At 42.6% G+C, this 22,086-nt stretch overlaps 1 protein-coding gene across 1 annotated transcript; it reads left to right on the forward strand.

The window, feature by feature from the left end:
- Positions 1-15,398: 15,398 nt before the first annotated feature.
- LOC124681369 (vacuolar-processing enzyme beta-isozyme 1-like) lies at positions 15,399-18,799 on the forward strand. The gene is made up of 9 exons (XM_047216295.1): positions 15,399-15,617; positions 16,212-16,376; positions 16,564-16,720; positions 16,800-16,885; positions 16,998-17,197; positions 17,279-17,327; positions 17,396-17,599; positions 18,292-18,498; positions 18,617-18,799. The coding sequence occupies exons 1-9, from the start codon at positions 15,411-15,413 to the stop codon at positions 18,797-18,799; spliced, it is 1,458 nt and encodes a 485-aa protein (XP_047072251.1). The 5' UTR covers positions 15,399-15,410.
- Positions 18,800-22,086: the final 3,287 nt, after the last annotated feature.

Below are 22,086 nucleotides of genomic sequence, written 5' to 3' on the forward strand. Positions count from 1 at the left end.
CACACAACGAAAGTAGCGTAGTAGCAGTCATATGTTCCACAGGCAACTGTTGACGTCAGGAGTAGTCCTAGTTATCGTAGACGTCCTGCTGTCCGTCTTCCTGGTAGTAGTGCTCCTCTTCATAGTATGGCCATTTGAATAGCCAGAGACAAAGCCATGAGTACTTTAAAGTACTCGCAAACTAATACTAGTGTAAGCACTATCAACAATATCAATGGAATTCTAAGCTCTAGGTTTATTTGCATAAAGCCAGTTTTATTCCATAAACATTTAGTAATCAGAGACTCTTCATTTGCCTAACTTAACTCAAGTGGGAACATTAGTGTCATTCCCACAACTCTGTTGTGATTCAAGTCAAAGTCACCTTTCAAGTTCAATTCACAAGTCACCTTTTGGAAAAGTTCTGATGACGGAACAGTATGGCCTTTCCAACTGTCCATGACCGCGGATGCGGCTATTCGAATAGGTTTACACTCTGCAGAGGTTGCACACTTGTGCCACAACATTTGATTACATCCATCAGGGATAACCCTGAATAATCATAACTCAGTATGCGGATCATCAACCATTAACCTTTCACTTACACCTCCTAGTATATGCACCTCCCCCGATGAGCTTGGCCTCCCAGTGATAGCAAACCGCCAACCTAGGAACTGCACAGGGCTTGGGTAGGACATTCACCTCATTTCACGTCATTTCACTTTCAACGGAGGCAGCCTCGGCATAACCCCTATGACGCTTGTTCAGAGGGAACCCATACTAAGACACATAAATTTCCAGCTAAAGCCTTACCCATAATCAGGTATTGTGGGGGTACTAAAAAATTGGAATGGTATCCTATCCGAACCCAATCATCAGTTTTTATCAAAATCACCATGTCATTCAAGTCACATTCACCTTCAAAATCTTTCAATAGAATGACTCATCATTCCAAGGTTTTCAAAATTCAAAAGATTCATAAGTTCCCAGCTAGAGTAGTCACTTTTAGTTTTAGCACTAGCAACTAGTCATGAGGGGTGCTAACTAGCTTGTAGCTCTCTAGGCTAGCTTTGATGTTCTTGTACTACTCCATATCTAGACTCAAGTTAACTATAAAGTAAACCTTGATAATCAAAATAAAAGCTTTGTAAGATAAAGACTAGGACTTGGAAAGTAAAGCACAAAGTAGTATGGTATTAGTGCCTTTCTCAAGTTGAGCTTGCACTTGGGTAACTTGCAAGAGTATAGCTTGCCTTGGTTGGTACAGTGATCAAAGCTTTCTTCTTCCTCTTGGTAGAAGACTTCCTCCTCCTGGTAGTCCTCGGTACTAGCGTCTATAAACGGATACGAGGTATACAATCACCACACAAAGCTTAAGTGCTAGACTTAAAACACAAATGGATCACACAAGCTATCCTATCAGCACACATTACTAACAAGGTGGTGGGCTTTGTTTTATTTTAATAAAACTTGTAAGAAGAATAACTTCCTCTTAGTGAAATATGGATTAGGGTTTCTATTTATTTCTTTTGGAGAAATAATTTACTCTCATTGAATCTTATTCAGATTTAATCTCCTCAATGAATAAGTGTGAGATTATGTTGACCAAGGTCAACACTTCACATTTATCAGTTGGGAAAATGATTTAAATGAGGTACTACACCTCATGCAATTTAAACACTACTATTGCAACAATTTAATATCTCCAAGTAATCAAGTATGAGGTTTCTATATCTAAGATCATTTCCTCATATTGAATCACTTGAGACAAAGATTTAAATGAGAGGAAACCCCTCATACTATTTAAGAAATAACTTTGGGTAATTTTAAATGGACTAGAAATGGCCACATAGCCATTATTTTGCTCTAGCCCATGATCATGCAAACAACCATGTCATATTTTTACATAATCAATTAGACAATATGAAATGGGATTTATGAGAGTTTGAATCAACTCAAAATCACTTATGGTTGATTTTTAACAAATGTTTGAAATTTGAAAAGTTACTGCCTTGTCATTTTTGTTGCAAATGATCTATGATGAATTAGGATTTGAGACCAGTGGGGTTGGATAGAGCTATTCATTAGCTTTCACCCAAAATTGGATTCACTCAATTTGGATTGCTATTTTTAGTTTTATTCAAATTCTAGTAAAGCACAAGTATTGAATTGAGTTGAATTGAATTAAATCGAATTCAAATGAGTGGTCTAGGCGGGAAACGAAGTTGGGCCAGGGAGACAGCGAATGGGCCGGCCCAGCAGCGTGTCTCGCACGCGCGGGCTGCCTGACAGGGAGGGACCCACATGTCATTGTGTTTTTAACACCGAAACGGTACGCATCGAGGTGAGCTGTTGGATTAAAAGAGAATCGCACGGCTGCAGGTCGTCACCTTCCTCGACGGTGAGCACGAGGGAAACCTAGCTACTGGCGGGGGGCAGCGGGGTCGCGATGGAGGGCTTACCGGCGTCCAGCGAGGTCGGCGAGGCGGGAAAACGGCGGCGGAGACGACAGCGAGTCGATGGAGGGTCACAGGAGGTACAGAGGTGGGCGAAATCGCTATCTCGATGTCACAGCTACTGCGGGTACTCCGGTGAAATTCCGGCGACTGAGGGCTCAATGTGGTGCAGCAAGAGCTCGAGGAGACTTAGGGATGAGAGCAGAAGAGATGGGTGTGAAGAGATCATCCAGGGGCGGCCTCCTTTTATAGCGGCGAGTGGTGGCCGAGGGGGTGCGGGCAGGTGAGTGGTGACAACGGCGTTGGAGGTCACGAGAGGGCAAGGTAAGGGGCGCGTCGTGTTGGCGATGTCTCCGCGGACCTAACGCGCGTCATGGCGCTGAAAACGGAGGACTGGGGCGTCGTCATCTTCTTCGCGTACCCGTGTACTGTGGCGGACGATCGTCGTTGATGGCGTCGTCTACAGGGCGTGCGCGTGCAGGAGAGCATGTCTACGAGGTCGCTGGTGTCGCGGAGAGTCTGTGGGAGAAAGGAGGGAGCGAGAGAGAGTGTGAGGCGATGGGGCGAGCTCATGTACTGGCGTGTCCAGAGCGTGGTCATGCACGCTCTGGCGCGTCCGGTCGTCGTGGGCGCGTCACGTTCTGGGTGTTGTCGGCCTCTCCTTGGCCAGGGCTTGCGCCAGTGAGGTCAGGGGGTCAAGGTCAACTTGTTTGACAAGGTTAGAGAGAGAGGTGAGGAGAGAGGAGCACGTGTGCATGGTGGTGATCATGGTGGCCGGCATGGTCAGGACATGGATCATTTGTGCATTTCTCTTGGTGTCTGAGTGCATGGATGCTTGAGTGAGGTGAGGTGAGTCTACTTGACAAGGTTAGAAGGACAAGAGAGGGAGGATGACATGGGTTGGCATGGTGATGTCATATGATTGGCATGGGCATGGCATTGGTCCTCCATGCATTCTTTTCTTGGTCTATGAGTGCTGCAAGCTTGAGTGGGGTGAGTCCAAGGTATGTGACATGGTGAGCATGGCTGGAGAGGGCTAGGGCTTGCACATTGGATTAATGCCAAAATATATGTGACACATGCAATGTCCTTAGCATGGTGATCATGGCAAGACTAGGTCATCTCTTTAGGGAGTTGTTGTGGTACATGGTGCACTATAGATGAGCCAAAGAGAGAGAGAGGGTGAGGGGTACATAGTGGTTGGAATAGTGGTTGTACCCTAATTTACACTATGTGATCAACATATGTGACAAGCAATGGTCACACTTGTTTTTGATTTTGGCCAAATTAATTCATGGATGTGTTCTAAATAGTGTTGGTCAGCAATTGGTGGCATTGGTTTGAATTTTGGAATTGTTTTGTGAAAATTCTAAAGGTTGGGGGAATCTAGAATCTGTTTCAAAGTGGCATCTTGGCATGCTTATATTTAGAGTTTTACTTTGAACCAGCAAGGTTGACTTTGACCAAGTTGTTCACTTTTATGAGTACAATAGATCTGGGCAAAAAGATTTGAAAGTTTAGTTTGGAAAAAGTTAACCAAGGCTCAAAGTGGGTATGTTGTTAAAAATGGCTCATGTGACCATTATCACATGTCACTAGGTTTTGCTATTTCTTTTGATTTGATTTGTGTTTCTTTGATTCAAAAGTGATTCTTACTAGTTTAGTAACACTTCCAAACCATTGACACCATTCAAAATGGCCTAGGTTAAAGATTTGCAAAAGTGGCCATAGCCTCATATGTGTTACTATTTTTATTTTTCCTTTCTTTTCCTTTATTTCTCTTTGATCCAAAAGATCATTGTTTTGGGTTCATTTGATGTTAGGTTGGGTTGATGGAGGGTTTCACCATTTGGGTAAAGTAAATAGGGCATAGGCCATTATTTGGAGAAATGGCCATAAACCCACATATGTCTCACCTTTTATTTTATTTTATTTTTATTTGTTCCTCTTTGGTTTTGAGAAGGGTAGGGTTTTAGGGTTTTGATCTTGTTTAATACTTCAATCAAATATGTATGTTAAAAACCCCACACACATGTATGGACACTATGCACATAAGAGAAAGTAATCCAAATTTTGTTGTTGGCTCCAATTTTTGAAATATGTGAATTCATTTTCTTCTTTGTTTTAAAATTTGGGATGTTACAATGTCGCCGTGGATCCGAGTAGGGTTCCCTTTTCTTTCCTCGGGAATCATCGCAAGTCGATCATGCATGTGCGGAATATTCTTGAGATGGTAGATTGTTGCCTCCATTTCTTGGAACGTTCCTCTATGCACACTAAGCCACTAACTGGTTTGTTCAAGAAAGAGAAGAAGCTTAATAACTTCAATATCTTCTTCGGTGTCCTCGCTAGGACTCAATTGTGTTTCATTGCAAGCAGTTCATATGCGCGCATTTGCCTTTTCGCAATCACAACCACATGGATTACGCAATCTAGCTCAATCTTTTGGAGCTTGACATTGTAGTCGATCCATAACTTGAGAATCTAGCAACTTTACCTTGGTGGTAGCTATTGCAATGTCTATTCGTACATTTTGAGTCTGAAGTATCTTTACACCTAACCTAAGCTAAATCTCAAGCAGCAACGATGGTTGGTGTTTCTCAAGGATTTTTGACATAGGTCTCTTTGTAACTCCGGCAAGATTGACGTCGTGGTTAACACAATTAGTCAGAAGGTCAAATGTCATAATCTCCTGAAACAACAAGAGCAACCACTCTCCATGAGGATCTTGAGCAACTTATTCTAGGAGTGGCCCTTATGATGTCTTTTCAATTCGAAGTCTGGCCACTTGATGACTTATTGAAGGCTTTTCAAAAGCCTAAAATTGGTGTCACATCAAGGAGAACATTATAAGCAAAGTTGCTAAATATCTCTCGGTCAATCCCTCAAAAGCATTTCTCTTGTGACAACAACTCCGTCAGGAGAAATTTCACTCCCCGGTGATTCTACTACGTCATTCAACAATGCTTTTCCCCTTCCTTTGGGTTTTACTTGAAGATATATTTAATTCACACATTGTGTGAATTCACCAGTCATATGTGACCCTAGTAATTCTGATCAAGCTTTAATTAACCAAATGACAATCCTCTTGTCATATTCAAAGTTCAAAGCCTCAGAGAAGTATCTTTTCTTAGGGTGCCAAATCTCTGTTGTCTATTTGTTCAAGTAGCATGAAGTAATATCATAACCCTTGGCACTTCACTAGTCAGTGCTCTTTCCCTTCCTTTGGTTTGTACCTGAAGTTCTAATCAATTCACACGTTGTGTGAATTCGTCACTCATCTAGGCCCCAACCTTTTGGCTAGACAATAATCGTTTCATGTATCCTTGCCCGAAGATTGAGTATGATTTTGAAATCCAAAGTTGCTCTCATTGGATAATCATTCGTGGTGCTATGAGTCACCCTCTCCAAGAGTGCCTCGTTATGGTATCAAAGGCAGATTAACTCCTCGCTACCTTGTCCTCCATATTCTTGTAAAGCGTGGAGCAATTGTCAACCAAAATTTGAAACTTCTTCCTTCTCCTCCATTACTTTGATGTGTTTCATGTTTGTTAGCTCAAGAGTTGTTTTTAAACACTCCTTCCATGAGTTGACCATGAGATACTCGATCTTTGTGAAGATCCACCATCCAGTGCCATTTCCTCCTTCCTTTAGGTGTTGTTGAGCAACAACCTCGAAGAAAGCAAAATGAAGAGCTCTTCATGGTGTTGTGGATCAACTTCTTCATGACGTCGTGGATCAACCTCTTCAAGAAGGAACATTGTCGCGGTATCGACAAGATCGTCAAAGACCAGTGTAGTCTTTGTTACCTTCTCTATTCCTACCTTGGAATCTCTGGATGAGATTCTTTTAAGGGGGATAGATCTGTAACATCCCTCTTTTAACTAAACCTTATTAGGGTTTTTTGTGCATCATGAGCATCATGTATTTTTCCTAAGAAAATTGCATTAAAGAAATATTTGAAAACCCTAAGTGTTGTTTGAATCTCTCTAAATCAAATGCTCCGAAGTGTTTCAAAAATTCTCAAACAAAATATGTGCACCATCCAATATAAATAGGAAGGCCACTATATCTTTGCTAAAAAGTTAGTCTTTTTGGGTTTGCAAAAGAGATCAAAATAACAAAATATAATTGATTTTAGCTGTGTTTTTAACTTTCCCCGGAAATGCCCAAAAGCCAGGGTTTTTGGCAAAACTTTTGTTGTCTTCTTCCTCCTGCCAGGCAGGCAGCTGCGTGCCGGCCTCCCCTCTGCCGCCGGTCGTGTCGACCCTCTCAAGACGCAGATCCCTGCATGCCTCTCCTCTCCTCCGTCCCTATCCTCTCCTCTGTCGCGCGCTACCCCTCTTCCCCTAGCTCTCTGCGCGTGCGAAACCCTAGCCCGAGCTCATAGCAACCGTCACGCCCTCGCTGTTACTCGCATCCCCATGCTCTGGCGAGTAGCCTGGGAGCTCCGCCTCGTCGCCAGGACCATGCTCGTCGAAGGAATCAACCCGTGGTGCTCGGAATCAACGTCGCCAGGCCTTGTTCTCCGTGTCCGGCCGCCACCTCCATCGTCGTTCCCGACGCCGCCTGGCCTCCTCAGCCCTCGCCGACCCCTCCTCCACGCTCGCGGTGAGCTACTGGTTCTCTGCAGCCCCTTCGTTCTCTCCCTGCCGCCCTAGTTCGCCACCGCCACGAGCGCCCGTGTCCACCGCCGCAGCAGCTCGTCGCCGACGCTGTTCTGGCCACCCCCAGCCAACGGCGCCACCACCATCCTGCTCGCCTCGGACAGGCGCGTCCAACGCGCCCATCCGCGCGTCCAGGGGTGCCCTCTAGCGCCGCCGTGCTATGGTCGCCTGCGCCGGCCGCCGTGGTTGACCCCGACGGTTGACCGCCGTGGACCCGCCGCCCTTTTCTTTTGTTTTTCTTCTATTTTCTGTGAATAAAAATACATTGATAGGTGGGGCCCCTTGATAGGTTTTTAACCTTTTCCTAAATGATTAAATCCATGATAGGTGGGTCTAGTCTGTCAGACTTTTATTAATTTCCAGGATTTTCCAGAAATGATTTAAAATGAATAAAACTTGTAAAATTCTTAACTTATTCATTTTAAATCAAAAAATATGTATAATATATCAAAATTTTCAAAAAGATGAGATCTATAGTTTGGTTACAAAATCATGCATTGATAATATATCAAAATTTTCAAAAATATGTATAATATATCGTTCTTCTTCTTCTTCTTCTTCTTCTTCTCCTTCTCCTTCTTCTTCTTCTTCTTCTTCTCCTTCTCCTTCTTCTTCTTCTTCTTCTTCTTCTTCTTCTTCTTCTTCTTCTTCTTCTTCTTCTTCTTCTTCTTCTTCTTCTTCTTCTTCTTCTTCTTCTTCTTCGAAGAAGAAGAAGAAGAAGAAGAAGAAGAAGAAGAAGAAGAAGAAGAAGAAGAAGAAGAAGAAGAAGAAGAAGAAGAAGAAGAAGAAGAAGAAGAAGAAGAAGAAGAAGAAGAGGCTTGAAGGGTGGCTTGTCCGCATAACCTGATTTACTTTCAGAAACAATAGAAGAAACTTGGGAGGATTCCTCCTTTTCATTAATTAGTTCAAAACACACAACGGTCCTATCATATTTTGGCAAGGTGTCATCTTCTAAAATATTTTGTATGTAAGTATTTGTATGGCTATTATCAATGCAATAAGACAAACACCCATGCAGGACATCATCAATATCAAGATCATTAATATCTAACAAAGAAATTTTCCTTGATAACTCTTCACACCACAAAAATAAAGTGAGTTCATCATGCCGATTAGGAGTAATTTCATCATCACAATACAAATTTGCAGCACTCATTGGGTTCAAATTATCATTGGTGGAGCATTGAAAATTAAAATGACCCACTTCATGGCAAACTTCACAAATAAAAGGATAGAGGGCACAAACTTTTTTACCAAGATCATCTAGAGCCCTAGCCCACTTTCTAGTTTTTTCATTAATATGATGGATACAATATTCATCTTTGATTTGATTAATTCCACAAGGTCTATGCATTCCACAAAAATTAACATGCTTATAGGAAATAGCATTCTTAGGAGTTTGAGCATGCTTATTGCAATCATTAACAACAATTTCATCCTTCATGCAAGCCTCTTTAAAAGGTTCATGATACTTATCAAAATTCTTTTTAGGCAATTCAAAATGAGAAGCAAAGGCTTTATAAAGATTTGCAGCAACTTGAGAGTCAAGACCATAAGTAGCACTCATATCTCGAAATTTATCAAGTATCCATAAAAGCTTCAATGCATTCATAATCATAATTTATACCCGACTCTTCACCTTTGTTGTTCTCCCATCCTTCAACATTCTCCTCAATCCGATCAAGAAGATCCCACCTAGCTTCAACCTCCTTGCTTGTGAAAGATCCCTCTCGAACGGGCATCCGGATAGTCCTTGTGTTGTCCTCGAAAGCCTCGCATAAAAATTGTTAACAATAACATTACGGGGAGCTCATGAATGGGACATTTGAGCATTAGTGACTTCAATCTCCCCCACGCTTGAGAAATACTCTCTCCATCACGAGGATAAAAGTTATAAATGTAATTCCTATCAATATGCACTTCATGAGGAGGATAAAATTTAGAATGAAAGAGAGGTACAATTTCCTCCCAACCAAGAGAATGACTATTCTTCAACAATTTATACCAATGCGCCGCTTTACCAGACAGCGAAAAAGAGAATAGCTTCTTCCGCACTTCATCCATAGAGATACCTGCACACTTGAATAACCCGCATAATTCATGCAAAAACAAGTAAATGATCTCCGGAATGGACAGTTCCATCCCCTTCATAGCGGTTATCAATAACACGTTCAATAATTTTCATGGGTATCTTGAAAGCAAGTACTTGCGATGAGGTGGATTTAAAATATCACAAGCATCATTAGAGTTATCACATATGGGAGATAAAGCATTATCGAACAAATTTTCTCCCCTAAGGATGGGAAGCTTAAAAGATCACGAAACTAGCTTCCCCAAGCTTAGACTTATCCATAGCATTAGCAGTGATTGCGTTCATACTAATAACATTGCTACTAGCATGCAATTGAGGCTCCATAGGTTCTTTAATTTTCGCATCACACAATTCATGTCTTAAGTTAGGAAATAAATTAAAAAGCTCATAGTTGTATTCCATTATGCCTTACTAGTGTAAACAAGAAACAAAAAGATGCAATTGCAGGATCTAAAGGAAATAGCTTCGAGTACTTACAACGACGAAAATAGCTTAGTAGCCGAGATCCGGAGTGTGAGTACCTTTTACCTTTCCTCCCCGGCAACGGCGCCGTGAAAATAGCTTGATGTCTACGGGAGCTTCTATTCTTGTAGACAGGTGTTGGGCCTCCAAGAGCAGAGGTTTGTAGAACAGCAGCAAGTTTCCCTTAAGTGGATCACCCAAGGTTTATTGATCTCAGGGAGGAAGAGGTCAAAGATATCCCTCTCAAGCAACCCTGCAACCACAAGGCAAGAAGTCTCTTGTGTCCCCAACACACCTAATACACTTGTCAGATGTAAAGGTGCACTAGTTCGGCGAAGAGATAGTGAGATGCAAGTAATATGAATGAGTATGAGTGGTAATAGCAATCTGAATAAAATATGGCAGCGAGTAAACATGCAACATAACAGTAAACAAACGGAGATTCGATGCTTGGAAGCAAGGCCTAGGGATCCCGCTTTCACTAGTGGACACTCTCAACAACGATCACATAATAGGACTACTCTACACCCTCTTGTTGGATGATGAACACCACTAACCGTGTAGGATTACAAGAACCCTCAATGCCGGAGTTAACAAGCTCCATAATATTCAATGTTCATATTTAAATAACCTTAGAGTGTAAGATAGATCAACACAATCACACCAAGAACTAACATAGCATGCACACTCGTCACCATCACACTATGAAGGAGGCATATATCACATCAATTCTTATCATAGCAATAGTTAACTTCATAATCTACAAGAGATTACAATCATAACCCACGCCAAGTACTACACGATGCACACACTATCACCATTACACCGTGCAGGAGGAATAGACTACTTTAATAACATCACTAGAGTAGCACATAGACGATATTCAACTAGATCACATAAAGAGAGAGATGAACCACATAGCTACAGCGGAGCCCTCAGCCCCGGGGGTGAATTACTCCCTCCTCATCATGGAGACAGCGATGGCGGTGAAGATGGCGGTGGAGACGGCCGTGGAGATGACTCCGGGGCAATTCCCCGTCCCGGCAGGGTGCCGGAACGAGACTTCTGTCCCCCGAATTGGAGTTTCGCAATGGCGGCGGCTCGGGATGGTTTTCTCTCGGTTTCGTCGAACTAGGTCGAGGTTTTAGGTCGGGGACGACTAAATAGGCGAAGAGGCGGAGTCGGAGGGGCCACGGGGTGCCCACACGATGGGGGCGCGCCCCCCTTGGGCCGCGCCGCCCTGTGGGGTGGGGCCCCCTGGCTCCCCTCTCGCCTCTCTCCGGTGCTCTGGAAGCTTCCGGGAATTATAAGATCTTCGGCGTTGATTTCGTCCGATTCCGAAAATATTTCTTTACTAGGATTTCTGAAACCAAAAACAGCAGAAAACAAGAATCGGCCTTCCGTCATCTCGTCAATAGGTTAGTTCCAGAAAACGCATAAAAACGATATAAAGTGTGAACAAAACATGTAGGTATTGTCATAAAACAAGCATGGAACATCAGAAATTATAGATACGTTGGAGACGTATCACTTGCATTTCTTTCTCACTGTGTGCTTGGTTGGAAGAAATCGACAATGCTCCAGATACACAACCTTCTTACATTTATCCAAATATATACCTCCAGTCTCATCTAAACAGTGCGTGCATGCATTGTATCCCTTGTTTGTCTGTCCTGAAAGGTTACTAAGAGCAGGCCAATCATTGATGGTCACGGAAAGCAACGCTCGTAGGTCAAATGGCTCTTGTTTGTGCTTATCCCACGCACGTACACCTGATTTGTCCCACAACTATAAGAGTTCTTCAAATAATAGCCTTAGGTACACATCAATGTCATTGCTAGGTTGCTTTAGGCCTTGGATGAGCACTGACATAATAATGAACTTCCGCTTCATGCACAACCAAGGAGGAAGGTTATAGGTACATAGAGTTACAAGCCAGGTGCTATGACTACAGCTCTGCTCCCCAAAAGGATTCATGCCATCTGTACCTAGACCAAACCTTAAGTTTCTCGCGTCACCTACAACGTCCGGGAACTCTCTATCGATTTTTCTCCACTGCGACCAGTCATCGGGGTGTCTCAACATCTCGTCTTTCTTACGGTATTCTTTGTGCCATCGCAACAACCTGGCATGCTCTTTGATTCTGAACAGACGTTTCAACCGTGGTATTACAGGAGCATACAACATAACCTTGGCAGGAACCCTCTTCCTGGGGGACTCGCCCTCAATATCACGAGGGTCATCTCGTCTAATCTTATACCGCAGTGAAGTGCATACCGAGCATGCTTCCAAATTTTCGTACTCCTCACCGCGGTAGAGGATGCAGCCATTAATGCATGCATGTATCTTCTGCATCTCTAATCCTAGAGGGCGGAGAACCTTCTTTGCTTCGTACGTACTGTCACGCAATTCGTTATCCTTTGAAAGCTTCTTCTTCATTATTTTCAGTAACTTCTCAAATTCCTTGTCACATAAACCAGTCCCTGCCTTCCATTGCAGCAACTCCAGTGTGGTACCGAGCTTTGTGTTGCTATCTTCGCAATTTTGGTATAACTTTTTTTTGTGATCCTCTAACATGATCTTTAACTTCTGCTTCTCGTTTACACTTTCTGCTTCTCTGTGTGCATCAGCGATGGCCTGACGAAGATCATCAGTGGGCTCATCTGATGCCTCTTCATCTTCAGCTTGCCCCGTTGCAGTATCACCGTATTTAGGGTATATATCATCGTCCTCTTCTTTTTCATTGTCTTCTTCATCATAACCCCTCTTTCTCCATGCTTGGTCCAACAATTATAGCTGGGCATGAAACCTTTCCGAAGCAGGTGGGAGTGAAAGACTTGCCAGGAAGAGTATTGCTTTAAGTTCCGATAGTCAACACATAAAACCATCGTCCCGTTGGTTTTCCTCAGCCACGCGGAGAAAATCTTTCAGGCCCGCAGTGAACTCGTTAAGGCGTCGGTCAACGTACATCCATTGCCGCCGGTTCATCCGCATCATATAATTAAGTTTATCAAAAAAACCATTATAGAACATCATAAATAGTGAAATGACCACTGTACAAATGAAATGGTAAAGTTGCTAATTAACCTCGATCGAGTAGGAAAGAAAGAGGAGAAAGCTTAAGTATTGCTCGGGCACCTCATATCATTTATTTTGTGTGAAATCAAGTGGCATCATTCTCTTAGGTATTTCATCAAGCACCTCTTGTGCATAGAAAAGAAAAACAAACAAGCACACAACCCTCACACCTTCCACCAAGAAAAAACAGAGGGAGAGGGCTGGGTGGGGCGATTTGAATTTATAGGCAAGGGGGGGGGAGCTTTAGCACCAGTTCGTGCCACGAGCCTGTGCTAATGTTTACCTTTAGCACCGGTTCGTGGCACGAACCGATGCTAAAGGTTTCGCGCCTGCTAAAGCTCTGCGGGTCCCTTGCGACGTCCTGGCCGCACGAACCGGTGCTAATGCACCCTTTAGTCTAGGTTTGTAGCACAACCGATGCTAATGCTCTTTGGAGCTAAGAATATAAGGTCTTTTTTGGAGGTGGCGTTTTGGCTCATCGGTGCAAATGCACCTATTATAAAAATTAATTAGACAATGAATTTAAAAATGCTAAAAAATTCTGAAATAAAATTTAAGGTGTACATCGTGACATTCTATGTTCGTACACAACTTTTCGTGGGAAAACAATATTTTATGTACCATATACAAAAAAGTTAAAAAAAATGTCATGTACGTAGTCGTGTTGGAGTAGGGTTGAAAATGAAAGGGAAACTTTCCTTCTGTTTCCGAAGAAAAAGGAAATGGAGGGCCAAATACTGAAAATGAAACGGCATTTGGAGGAAAAGAAACGAAAACGGCAAAATCATAAACGGAAACGGAAAAGAAAACGAGGGAGCCCTTTCTGACGGAAAGGAAAACGGCAGAGGAAATTCCGGAAAAATAAATACGGAAAGTTTCCGGAAATATAACCTAGAGAGACCCGTGTATTTAGTAGACCTACATTTACACATGAAACTGGGCTTGGCCATGTATTAAGTCCACTAATTACTCTAACCCTAATCACTTTGTATAATTACGTGTGCATGCAGCTGTTAAACTATGTGTGTTACTTTATGTTGAATTACCGCTTGTCGAAGTTAAGTGATATATCTCGTCTTATTATTTTTGTATTTATGTGTGTCTTTCAGTCTACAAATCAAGGTATTATGCCGCGTTGTGTTGTCGCAAATATCCGTTTTCGTAACGTATCCGCTACATATCCGTTCTGTATTCACATCCGATGATTTCCGTTTTCATATTCATTTCCGGGATTTTCGATTCCAACAAGATAGAGGGAAACAAAAACGATAAAGCATGTTTCCGTCCGTTTCTGTTTCATTTTCAACCCTATGTTGGAGCATCAAAATTTATTTTTTCACACGAGACACAAAAAGTTAGTATTTTTTCCCGCGTGTGAACATAGAATGTCTAGATATACATGCAAACTTTAATTTAGAATTTTTTAACACTTTAAAATGTATTTTCACACAACGAGTTCATATGCACTCGTGAGCCGAATTGGATTTCCCGGCCGAATTGGATTTCCCGTTTGTTTTGTACTAGTGAGTTGTAACTGAGCACCTACATACCCATTTTTTTATGTTTATTTATTTTTCTCCCAAAAACACATTATACAATTTCCAAACTTTGTAGGTTAAGGATATAACTTATTTGATAGAAAAAACTCAAGTTTTTGTGCAACGTAAATATGTCAGATATTTATTATTAAAAATTATCATTACATATATTTATATGGTATAGAAAATCCGTGTTATACAGATTTTAGTTTTTCCTTTGAGAGAGACGGAAAAGAGAAGTTGCTATGGAGTGAGAATAGTGAGCTATCACATATCTTGTTTCAGAGATGGACAATAGAGGTGCACCTCACACGGGGATAGAAATACAACAACAATTAGGTCTATCTCCACTTTTTGGTTGCTAGTGAGGACGAACTGGGCGGCTAGGTGAGGTGAAACTATCACATATTCAGCTGCAGCACATAAGTGGATACATTGCTCCTCTGAACTCTTCACGTTTTCCACTGCCACACACTACCTTGTCCCTCCAAAGTCGTGGAACATTCTATGTTTTCTCTACGAAGTCGGCTCACATCATGCGTCGCCGTAGGCGTCACTAGATCATGTTCTCCTTTTCTGGCTTTCACCACAAGCACCTCAGCGGCCAAAGTCGGCTAATTATGTTCTGCATAGATGTCGGTTTGGTGGAGAGCCTGAGAGGAGATAATAGCGTGGCAAGGTTAATTACCTTGCTCTAGTTTTGAATATGAGTTTTGGAGCCAAACTCCATTTTCTCCGCAGGAGTAGCGTCAGTCTCCTACCGTTTCCTCTTCCGTCGCCATGGAGCCGGGAGGCTGCGCAAACTACGGAGCCATGCCGCTGGCTAATTCATGACGCCAACCGCCACCGCCGGCGGCGAGTACGACGTCGCGCCTGGCGCTTTTTAGCAAGTTTAGGCGTACATTCCCAAGGCAGGATTGGAGTCTCAGCCACGCCACGCAAATCCGATTAGGGAGCGCTGCGCCAGCGAGGTGCGAACTGCCTCGTCGGCGTCAGGGCCCGCGCACCACGTCCACGTGTCTCCGTGCAGCATGCCGCTGCGGCTATAAAATGCGGCCTCAGTCCTCACCGGCAACATCACACTTCGCTCTCTGCTTTCTCCCTTGATCTCTCCAGCTAGCTTGTTCTTGAGGTGGCGATGGCTCGCTGGTGGGTGTGCGGACTCCTCTCGCTCCTGGCGGTGGCCGCGGTCGCTGCGGAGGGGAGTGCGGAGCCGCTGATTCGGCTGCCGACGCAGGATGAGCATGACGCTGCTCCCGCCCCTGCCCCGTCGGCGGAGGAAGGGATCACGAGGTGGGCAGTGCTCGTTGCGGGCTCCTCCGGCTACGGGAACTACCGTCACCAGGTGAGACTCCGGCTTTGGATGATCATTCTGTTACTTCAGAACTGTGGGAGTTCCAGCTAGTATTTGCTCTAATATTTTCTTGGTTCTTTGATCGAGCTCATCGGGCTTAAAATCCTGCTTCAGCTGTACTATCCTGTACTATCGTTGTGTTCCAGTTCTTTCCTTTCTGTTTTGCTTTCTTTTAGTTTTGGTTCAAGTTGCAGAGTTAGTGTTTGTTCGCTGCAGCAGAGGGTTATCTCTCTACTGATTTCTGCAATATGTGGGGTGTGTTAGATCTTAGATCTCTGTAAACAGCTCGAGACATGTTCAGTTTCTTAGCTGAAACTGGTGACCCGCTGGGGTTACTTCATCTATGAAAGCAGGACATGAGCTCTGTCTAAGTTCATAAGAAAATGTAGTGCGAGACACATAACTGGAAAAGAAATTTGTTCGGGTGAGGGCCATTTGGGGCAACTTGTTTTATAGATTATGATCATGACGACTCAATGCTGCTCTGTATATGAAAAATTGATGGGACGTGCTTGGTTAAAATTCGATCACTAAGCAATTCTATGGGTGCTTGCTCAACGTTGTGGTGTTCTTGATGCACGACAGGCCGATGTGTGCCACGCCTACCAGATTCTGAAGAAGGGAGGGCTGAAGGAGGAGAACATCGTGGTGTTTATGTACGATGACATCGCCAATAACCATGAGAACCCGAGACGTGGAGTCATCATCAACCATCCTAAAGGCAAAGATGTTTACGCGGGTGTTCCCAAGGTATTGTCTGGCTGTGCTCCATTTAATTTAGTTTCAAAGAAGAGTGTGCATGAAATTCTAAATGTCGATTGTACTTTTTAAGCCGAGAATGATTCGTAGCTTTAGCACTGTTTTATTTGACATACTACAGAATGCATGTTGTTGTATTCCTGCTAGACGTACTGATCAATTTTAACATCCATTGCAGGACTACACTGGTGACCAGGTCACTACTGAAAACTTCTTCGCGGTCCTCATGGGCAACAAAACAGCGGTTACCGGAGGGAGTAGGAAAGTCATAAACAGCAAACCGAATGATCACATCTTCATCTATTATGCAGATCATGGGGGGGCTGGTTCTCTTGGTGCATACTCCCACATAAATGTTACGTATCATTTACCTGATTTACTTCTGAAGCGGAACTAACCTTAGCAAGTTTGTAGGTATGCCCAACAATCCATGGCTTTTTGCTGGCGACTTCATTAAGGTGTTGCGAGAAAAGCATGCTTCCAAGAGCTATTCAAAAATGGTATAACGTTAATTTTGTTTTTTTCCCTAAGAAAATAATATATCTTTTAAATAGTATGAAATAGTACTCTTGATTAGAGTCTTATCTGTGATTAAAATTACAATCTTTGCAGGTTATATATGTCGAAGCGTGTGATAGTGGCAGTATGTTTGAGGGTATAATGCCTCAAGATCTTAATATTTATGTTACAACAGCAGCAAACGCACAGGAAAGTAGTTGGGGAACATACTGCCCAGGATGGAATCCACCACCTCCTCACGAATACCTTACCTGTTTAGGTGACGTCTACAGTGTGTCTTGGATGGAAGACAGGTAAGAATCGTTTGAAATATATTTTGCTCTACAGTCTGAACTTTATTTCTCATCTGACATCTCATAAAACCTACTTTGCAGTGAAACTCACAATCTAAAGAAGGAAGCAATCAAGGATCAGTACGAGTCGGTAAGTCTCGAGAACGCTTTCTCCATTCTGGTTAATTAGTGGCATCAATTCACTGCTTTCTTGGGCAGGTTAAAAAGAGAACCTCAAGCTCAAATAGCCTAACTGGTTCTCATGTCATGGAGTATGGTGACAAGACATTCAAGGACGAGAAGCTTTTCCTTTATCAAGGCTTTGATCCTGCAAATGTCAACAACACAAACAGGCTGCCTTTGCCCAGCCTGGAGGGTGCAATCAATCAAAGGGATGCGGACATTCTTTTCATGTGGAAGAGGGTAAAATTTCAGTTGTTTCTTCTGTTTCAGTTAACCCAGTTATTTCCTGAATATTCACTGTTATTGGTTGCTACATGTAGAAGCAGTGCTTGCTGCGCGAAACAATGCATATTACTGTGTTTTGACTCCTGAACTCCTTCGGATACTGAATGCAAATCTCCAAGGATGTAGCGGTCCATAAACCTTGAAATTTGGTTACTTACGATGTTCCAAATAAAATGTAGAAATTCTAGAGGAAAAGAGGAGATATTTTGGATGATTGCTTAAATCAAACTAATTGCTTATTTTTTGAATTCATCCTTAGCATAAAAGAAATTGAATACTTATGCTTAAATGTACTAAACAAACGTTGTTCCAATGTAATTTTCACATTGGCCAACCAGTCAGAGTACTATCTATGCGGTTATAAAGGCCTCATAACCAGGATTGTCGACTTGCTAGAGAATATATGGGGATGACCTTAAGCTTCTAAATAGAAATGTAGCTTCATGGTGTTGAGAAGATATGGTTTCAGGTTGACAGTACTCGGAAAGAATAGCATCCAACTTGAGAGGGTTTCAGCTCATATACTAACTTTCAGCTTAACACTGTATCCTCCCATGATAGGCTCAAGTTATGCACAACAATGTTTTGTTTTGCCCCTGTGTTCTAGTTTGCCAAATTTGTCTGCTAATGTGTCCTCTTGCTTTCAGTATGAGCAGCTAAATGCTGGATCGGAAGAGAAGGTGCAGGTTCTGAAAAAGATCAAAGAAACCGTGGCACATAGGAAGCACCTCGACAGCAGTATTGATTTCATCGGGAAGCTTGTGTTTGGATTTGAGAAGGGCCCTTCAGTGCTTGAAGCTCCTAGAAGCTCCGGCCAACCAGTAGTCGACGACTGGGATTGCTTGAAGAGGATGGTAAGTGTGATAGTTTTTTAGTAGTATTTAAATGCCATAGAGTTTCTGCTGTTGCTTGTACATCCAGGTTCTTTCTGTTTTATGTTGCAACTTACTCTGTAATGATGCCCATTGTCAGGTGCGCGTTTTCGAATCCCACTGCGGATCACTTACTCAGTACGGCATGAAACACATGAGGGCCTTCGCAAACCTCTGCAACAACGGCGTCTCCGAGGCAGAGATGAAGGAGGCGAGCGTCGGTGCTTGCGGCGGTTACAACTCGGGGAAGTGGAGCCCACTGGTTCTAGGCCACAGCGCCTGATCCGCTCGCTGAAGTACACGGGAGCAACAGCGAATGCTCCAGAGGTTCCAAGACCTCCTAGGTGTACACACATACAATTGATAATATAGTACAAGAAAAAGAAACCACCCAACAGGGCGTCCCTTGTGTGTGTTGGGTTGATCAGTAGTTTATGGTCATGCCTGTGTACATCAAGTTTGACTGCCATCAATTGAAAGGCAATGATTATGACACAACTCTATGACTAATGTTGCATGACAGTTTGAAGCCCTCTGATTTGGTACTAATCAAGTAACTCAACAGGGGTCCATTATAACTGCACAAACATTGATGACCCATAGACCATAGTAGGGATCCTCCTACGGGCAGGGCCATACCTGAGAACTAGTTGATGCCCCACGCGTTGCGGCGGCATTAGAGATGACTTTCTTCTATGCAAAAAATGGCATTAACGGTCTATGAAAATATATGATTAGAATACGTAACATTGGTAGAAGCACATCCATATTCAACAATAAGAACGTGTAAGAGGAAGCAAGAATAAAGAAATATGGCACACCAATATTTGAGTATCATGTAGAGATCATATAGAGATAATTACTTAACTTGGCTAACACAGATCATGCTATTATTTAAGAAAAATGATTAAATAATATGATGACTGGCCTATAGGGTTGCGCAGGCAAGAGTAATTTCCGTGGATGACGTCTGCTGACACAATCTTGCAGTAGCACTTGGTCTGCAAATGAGCGAGTCGTGGTGCATAAATCCTAAAAACACAATGCCTCTAGAGAAAGTCATCACAAGTCAGCAATTATCTTGGAAAAGGAAAAACACCAAATTAGAATAGATTACAGTGCATATACCTGAGAGATCTGACTGGAGCACATGGAGTAACTCACCACAATCCGATCGTTGGAATAGAATGCAGTACTCCGGGCTTGAGAGTTTGAGTTGCATGCGAGGTGAACCATGGACGTCCAGACGTAAGGTACCCAGAGCAGCAGAAATTTGATGTTGAGTTTCTATACTGTTCTTAACACACACGAATTAGAAAGAAAAAGCAGCAGGAGTACCAAAATCATTATCTTCATATATTTTGTATTAATACCTGAAAATGGACAGCAAGATTTAGAAAATCACAATTTGCAGTACTCAGAAAAGTAAAATTTCCATTCCAAGATAGACCGCAAATCATAAAGTTGGATACTGATAGGTCCTAATAACTTGTACTTGGCAATTTACCCACTTGTTTTTTATCATTTAATCCGGGTAGAAGGGAAGAAAAATGCAGAAAGAAATTTCGAATATAGAAATAAATCTTTTACCTGGAAGCAAAGGAGATTTATTTTATTTTATCTATAGCAGACTTTAGATCCATCAGATAGATAATCTACTATAGGTCTGACATTTGGCTCGACGTGGCGGCTGGGACATCGCGATGGATGCCGAAGGCACGATGACATGACACAGATCTTCGTGAGGCGCTGCAAGGAGAAAATGTGACGAAATCTTATGGGTATGTATGAATGCAGAAATGGTGTCTGCAAAGTTAATGAGAATTCTTCAACTGATTATTGATATGCTGTTATTTGATCGATATTAAGGAGAATTCTTCATGAACCTTACTAACCTGTGATAAATTGCATAAGCCTGTGGCGATAGTGAGCAGCAGCAACTGGGTTTGGTCGAGCGAATGTGATAGGTTGCTGATGACCGATGGCAAAGTCCACTTGGGCGTCCATGGCGCCGTGAAACTGCACGACTACGTAAAGAACTTACTGATGCATACATTGACCGATCAATGGTGTGGTCCGTGTGTGCATCTACGACGTTGTGAAAGTGGATGACCATGCTAAGAACTTTTTGGGATATCCATTTCGCCCAATCCTGAAAATGTAGAAGATCTAAAAGAAGATTTCATATTATTATGTTAGAATCTCATGTTAGAAACTGTGATGAACTAATAGAATAATGATCCCTGTTTTGTTATTTTGTGTGGTAATCAAATTTAATCTATTACGTCTTATTCAGAGAATGAAGAAATTTATGGTTGTTGGATTCAGTCAAGCTAAATTAGCAAGCTCTGAAGAAATGGCAACAGATTACACATGAGGTAAATGAAGGATGTAAATACAACATGTGGACTTCTGAATTCTTCATAGATCCATCTGTGGCATATAGCATCCTTTGTAACTCAAGAAAGGTACTCACAAGAGACAGGGAAAAACAATCAACATACAACTGCAGGGAAGTGTAAACAAAGCAATAAACAGTAGAGGGGGATTGGGGATTTGCGGTGGGGGACTGGGGGGGGAGGTATTGGGCTAACCTGAGATGGCTTCCTGATGAAGTAGGGGCAGCGACGGCAAGGGATCCAAATTCGTTCCATACAGCAGGGGATGAGCCTCGATGACCAATGCCTACAAATTAGTAGCGCTGTCTTTTCGAGAGAGAAACTTGTTGAATCAAATAGGATATGGTGGAGAGAGAGGTAATAGATAGGGTGGAGAAGAGGAGAGTTGGAGAGGGATGGTCTCCATGGCTGCTCAGATAGGAGCAGTGGTGTTGCCTTGCAGGTATGGTGGAGACGATGGAAATAGAGCAGTGCTATAACCCGTGCGGAGGAGACGAAGAAAATGATAATCCATCAATGCGTAGCCGTGAGTGGACCTGTAGCCTGTAGGAGACAAAGAGGAAGGGTAGTAATGGAGCACACCAAGGTTGAAGAGCAGGGGTCGGAGATGACCTGGGTCCGCGGAGGAGATGAGTTTTCGAGAGGAAAGAATGGGGAAGAAAATCAGCACGATGTTGCTTCACGAGCTGAGGATTATAGGTGTGTAAGCTAGTGACCCTTGATTTGAAATCTTACGAATGGGAGTAATCTGGGTGACGTGGCTGCTTCATTTTTTAGCTTGCAAACATTAAATGCATTTTAGTGGGGATGAATTTTATAGATATTATAGATTTGGGGGGCCTATGCGAAATCTAAATCTAAGGCCCAAACGTGAAAAAAGAAACAAATACCATGCATGGAAGTCCAACCCAACTTTTCCAGGAAATATGATATACAAAATGAAAGATGTGAATTCTTCATGCTTATGTAAAAATCTTCCAAGTAAATCTCCATTACAACAAATGTTTCCTGGGTAAAATTTTATCTATACTGTAGCCAATATATTAAGTATTTTGTTGTACCATTGCAGAAAAGGACTTAAATTGTTTGATTTAGATAAATTTTAAGCCGATGCACCAAGCACTTGAATGGACATAATTTTAATTTTAAAGATGCTAATATGATCATTATT

Source organism: Lolium rigidum, chromosome 1 (genome assembly GCF_022539505.1).
Source record: "Lolium rigidum isolate FL_2022 chromosome 1, APGP_CSIRO_Lrig_0.1, whole genome shotgun sequence".
Taxonomy (NCBI): Eukaryota; Viridiplantae; Streptophyta; class Magnoliopsida; order Poales; family Poaceae; genus Lolium; species Lolium rigidum.

Bases quoted from the DNA above. Each gene is read 5' to 3' on its own strand.
- LOC124681369 (XM_047216295.1), top strand. From the start codon at position 15,411: ATGGCTCGCTGGTGGGTGTGCGGACTCCTCTCGCTCCTGGCGGTGGCC. The intron at 16,377-16,563 runs GTATTGTCTGGC...CATCCATTGCAG, and splicing joins TTTACGCGGGTGTTCCCAAG to GACTACACTGGTGACCAGGT. The intron at 17,198-17,278 runs GTAAGAATCGTT...CCTACTTTGCAG, and splicing joins GTGTCTTGGATGGAAGACAG to TGAAACTCACAATCTAAAGA.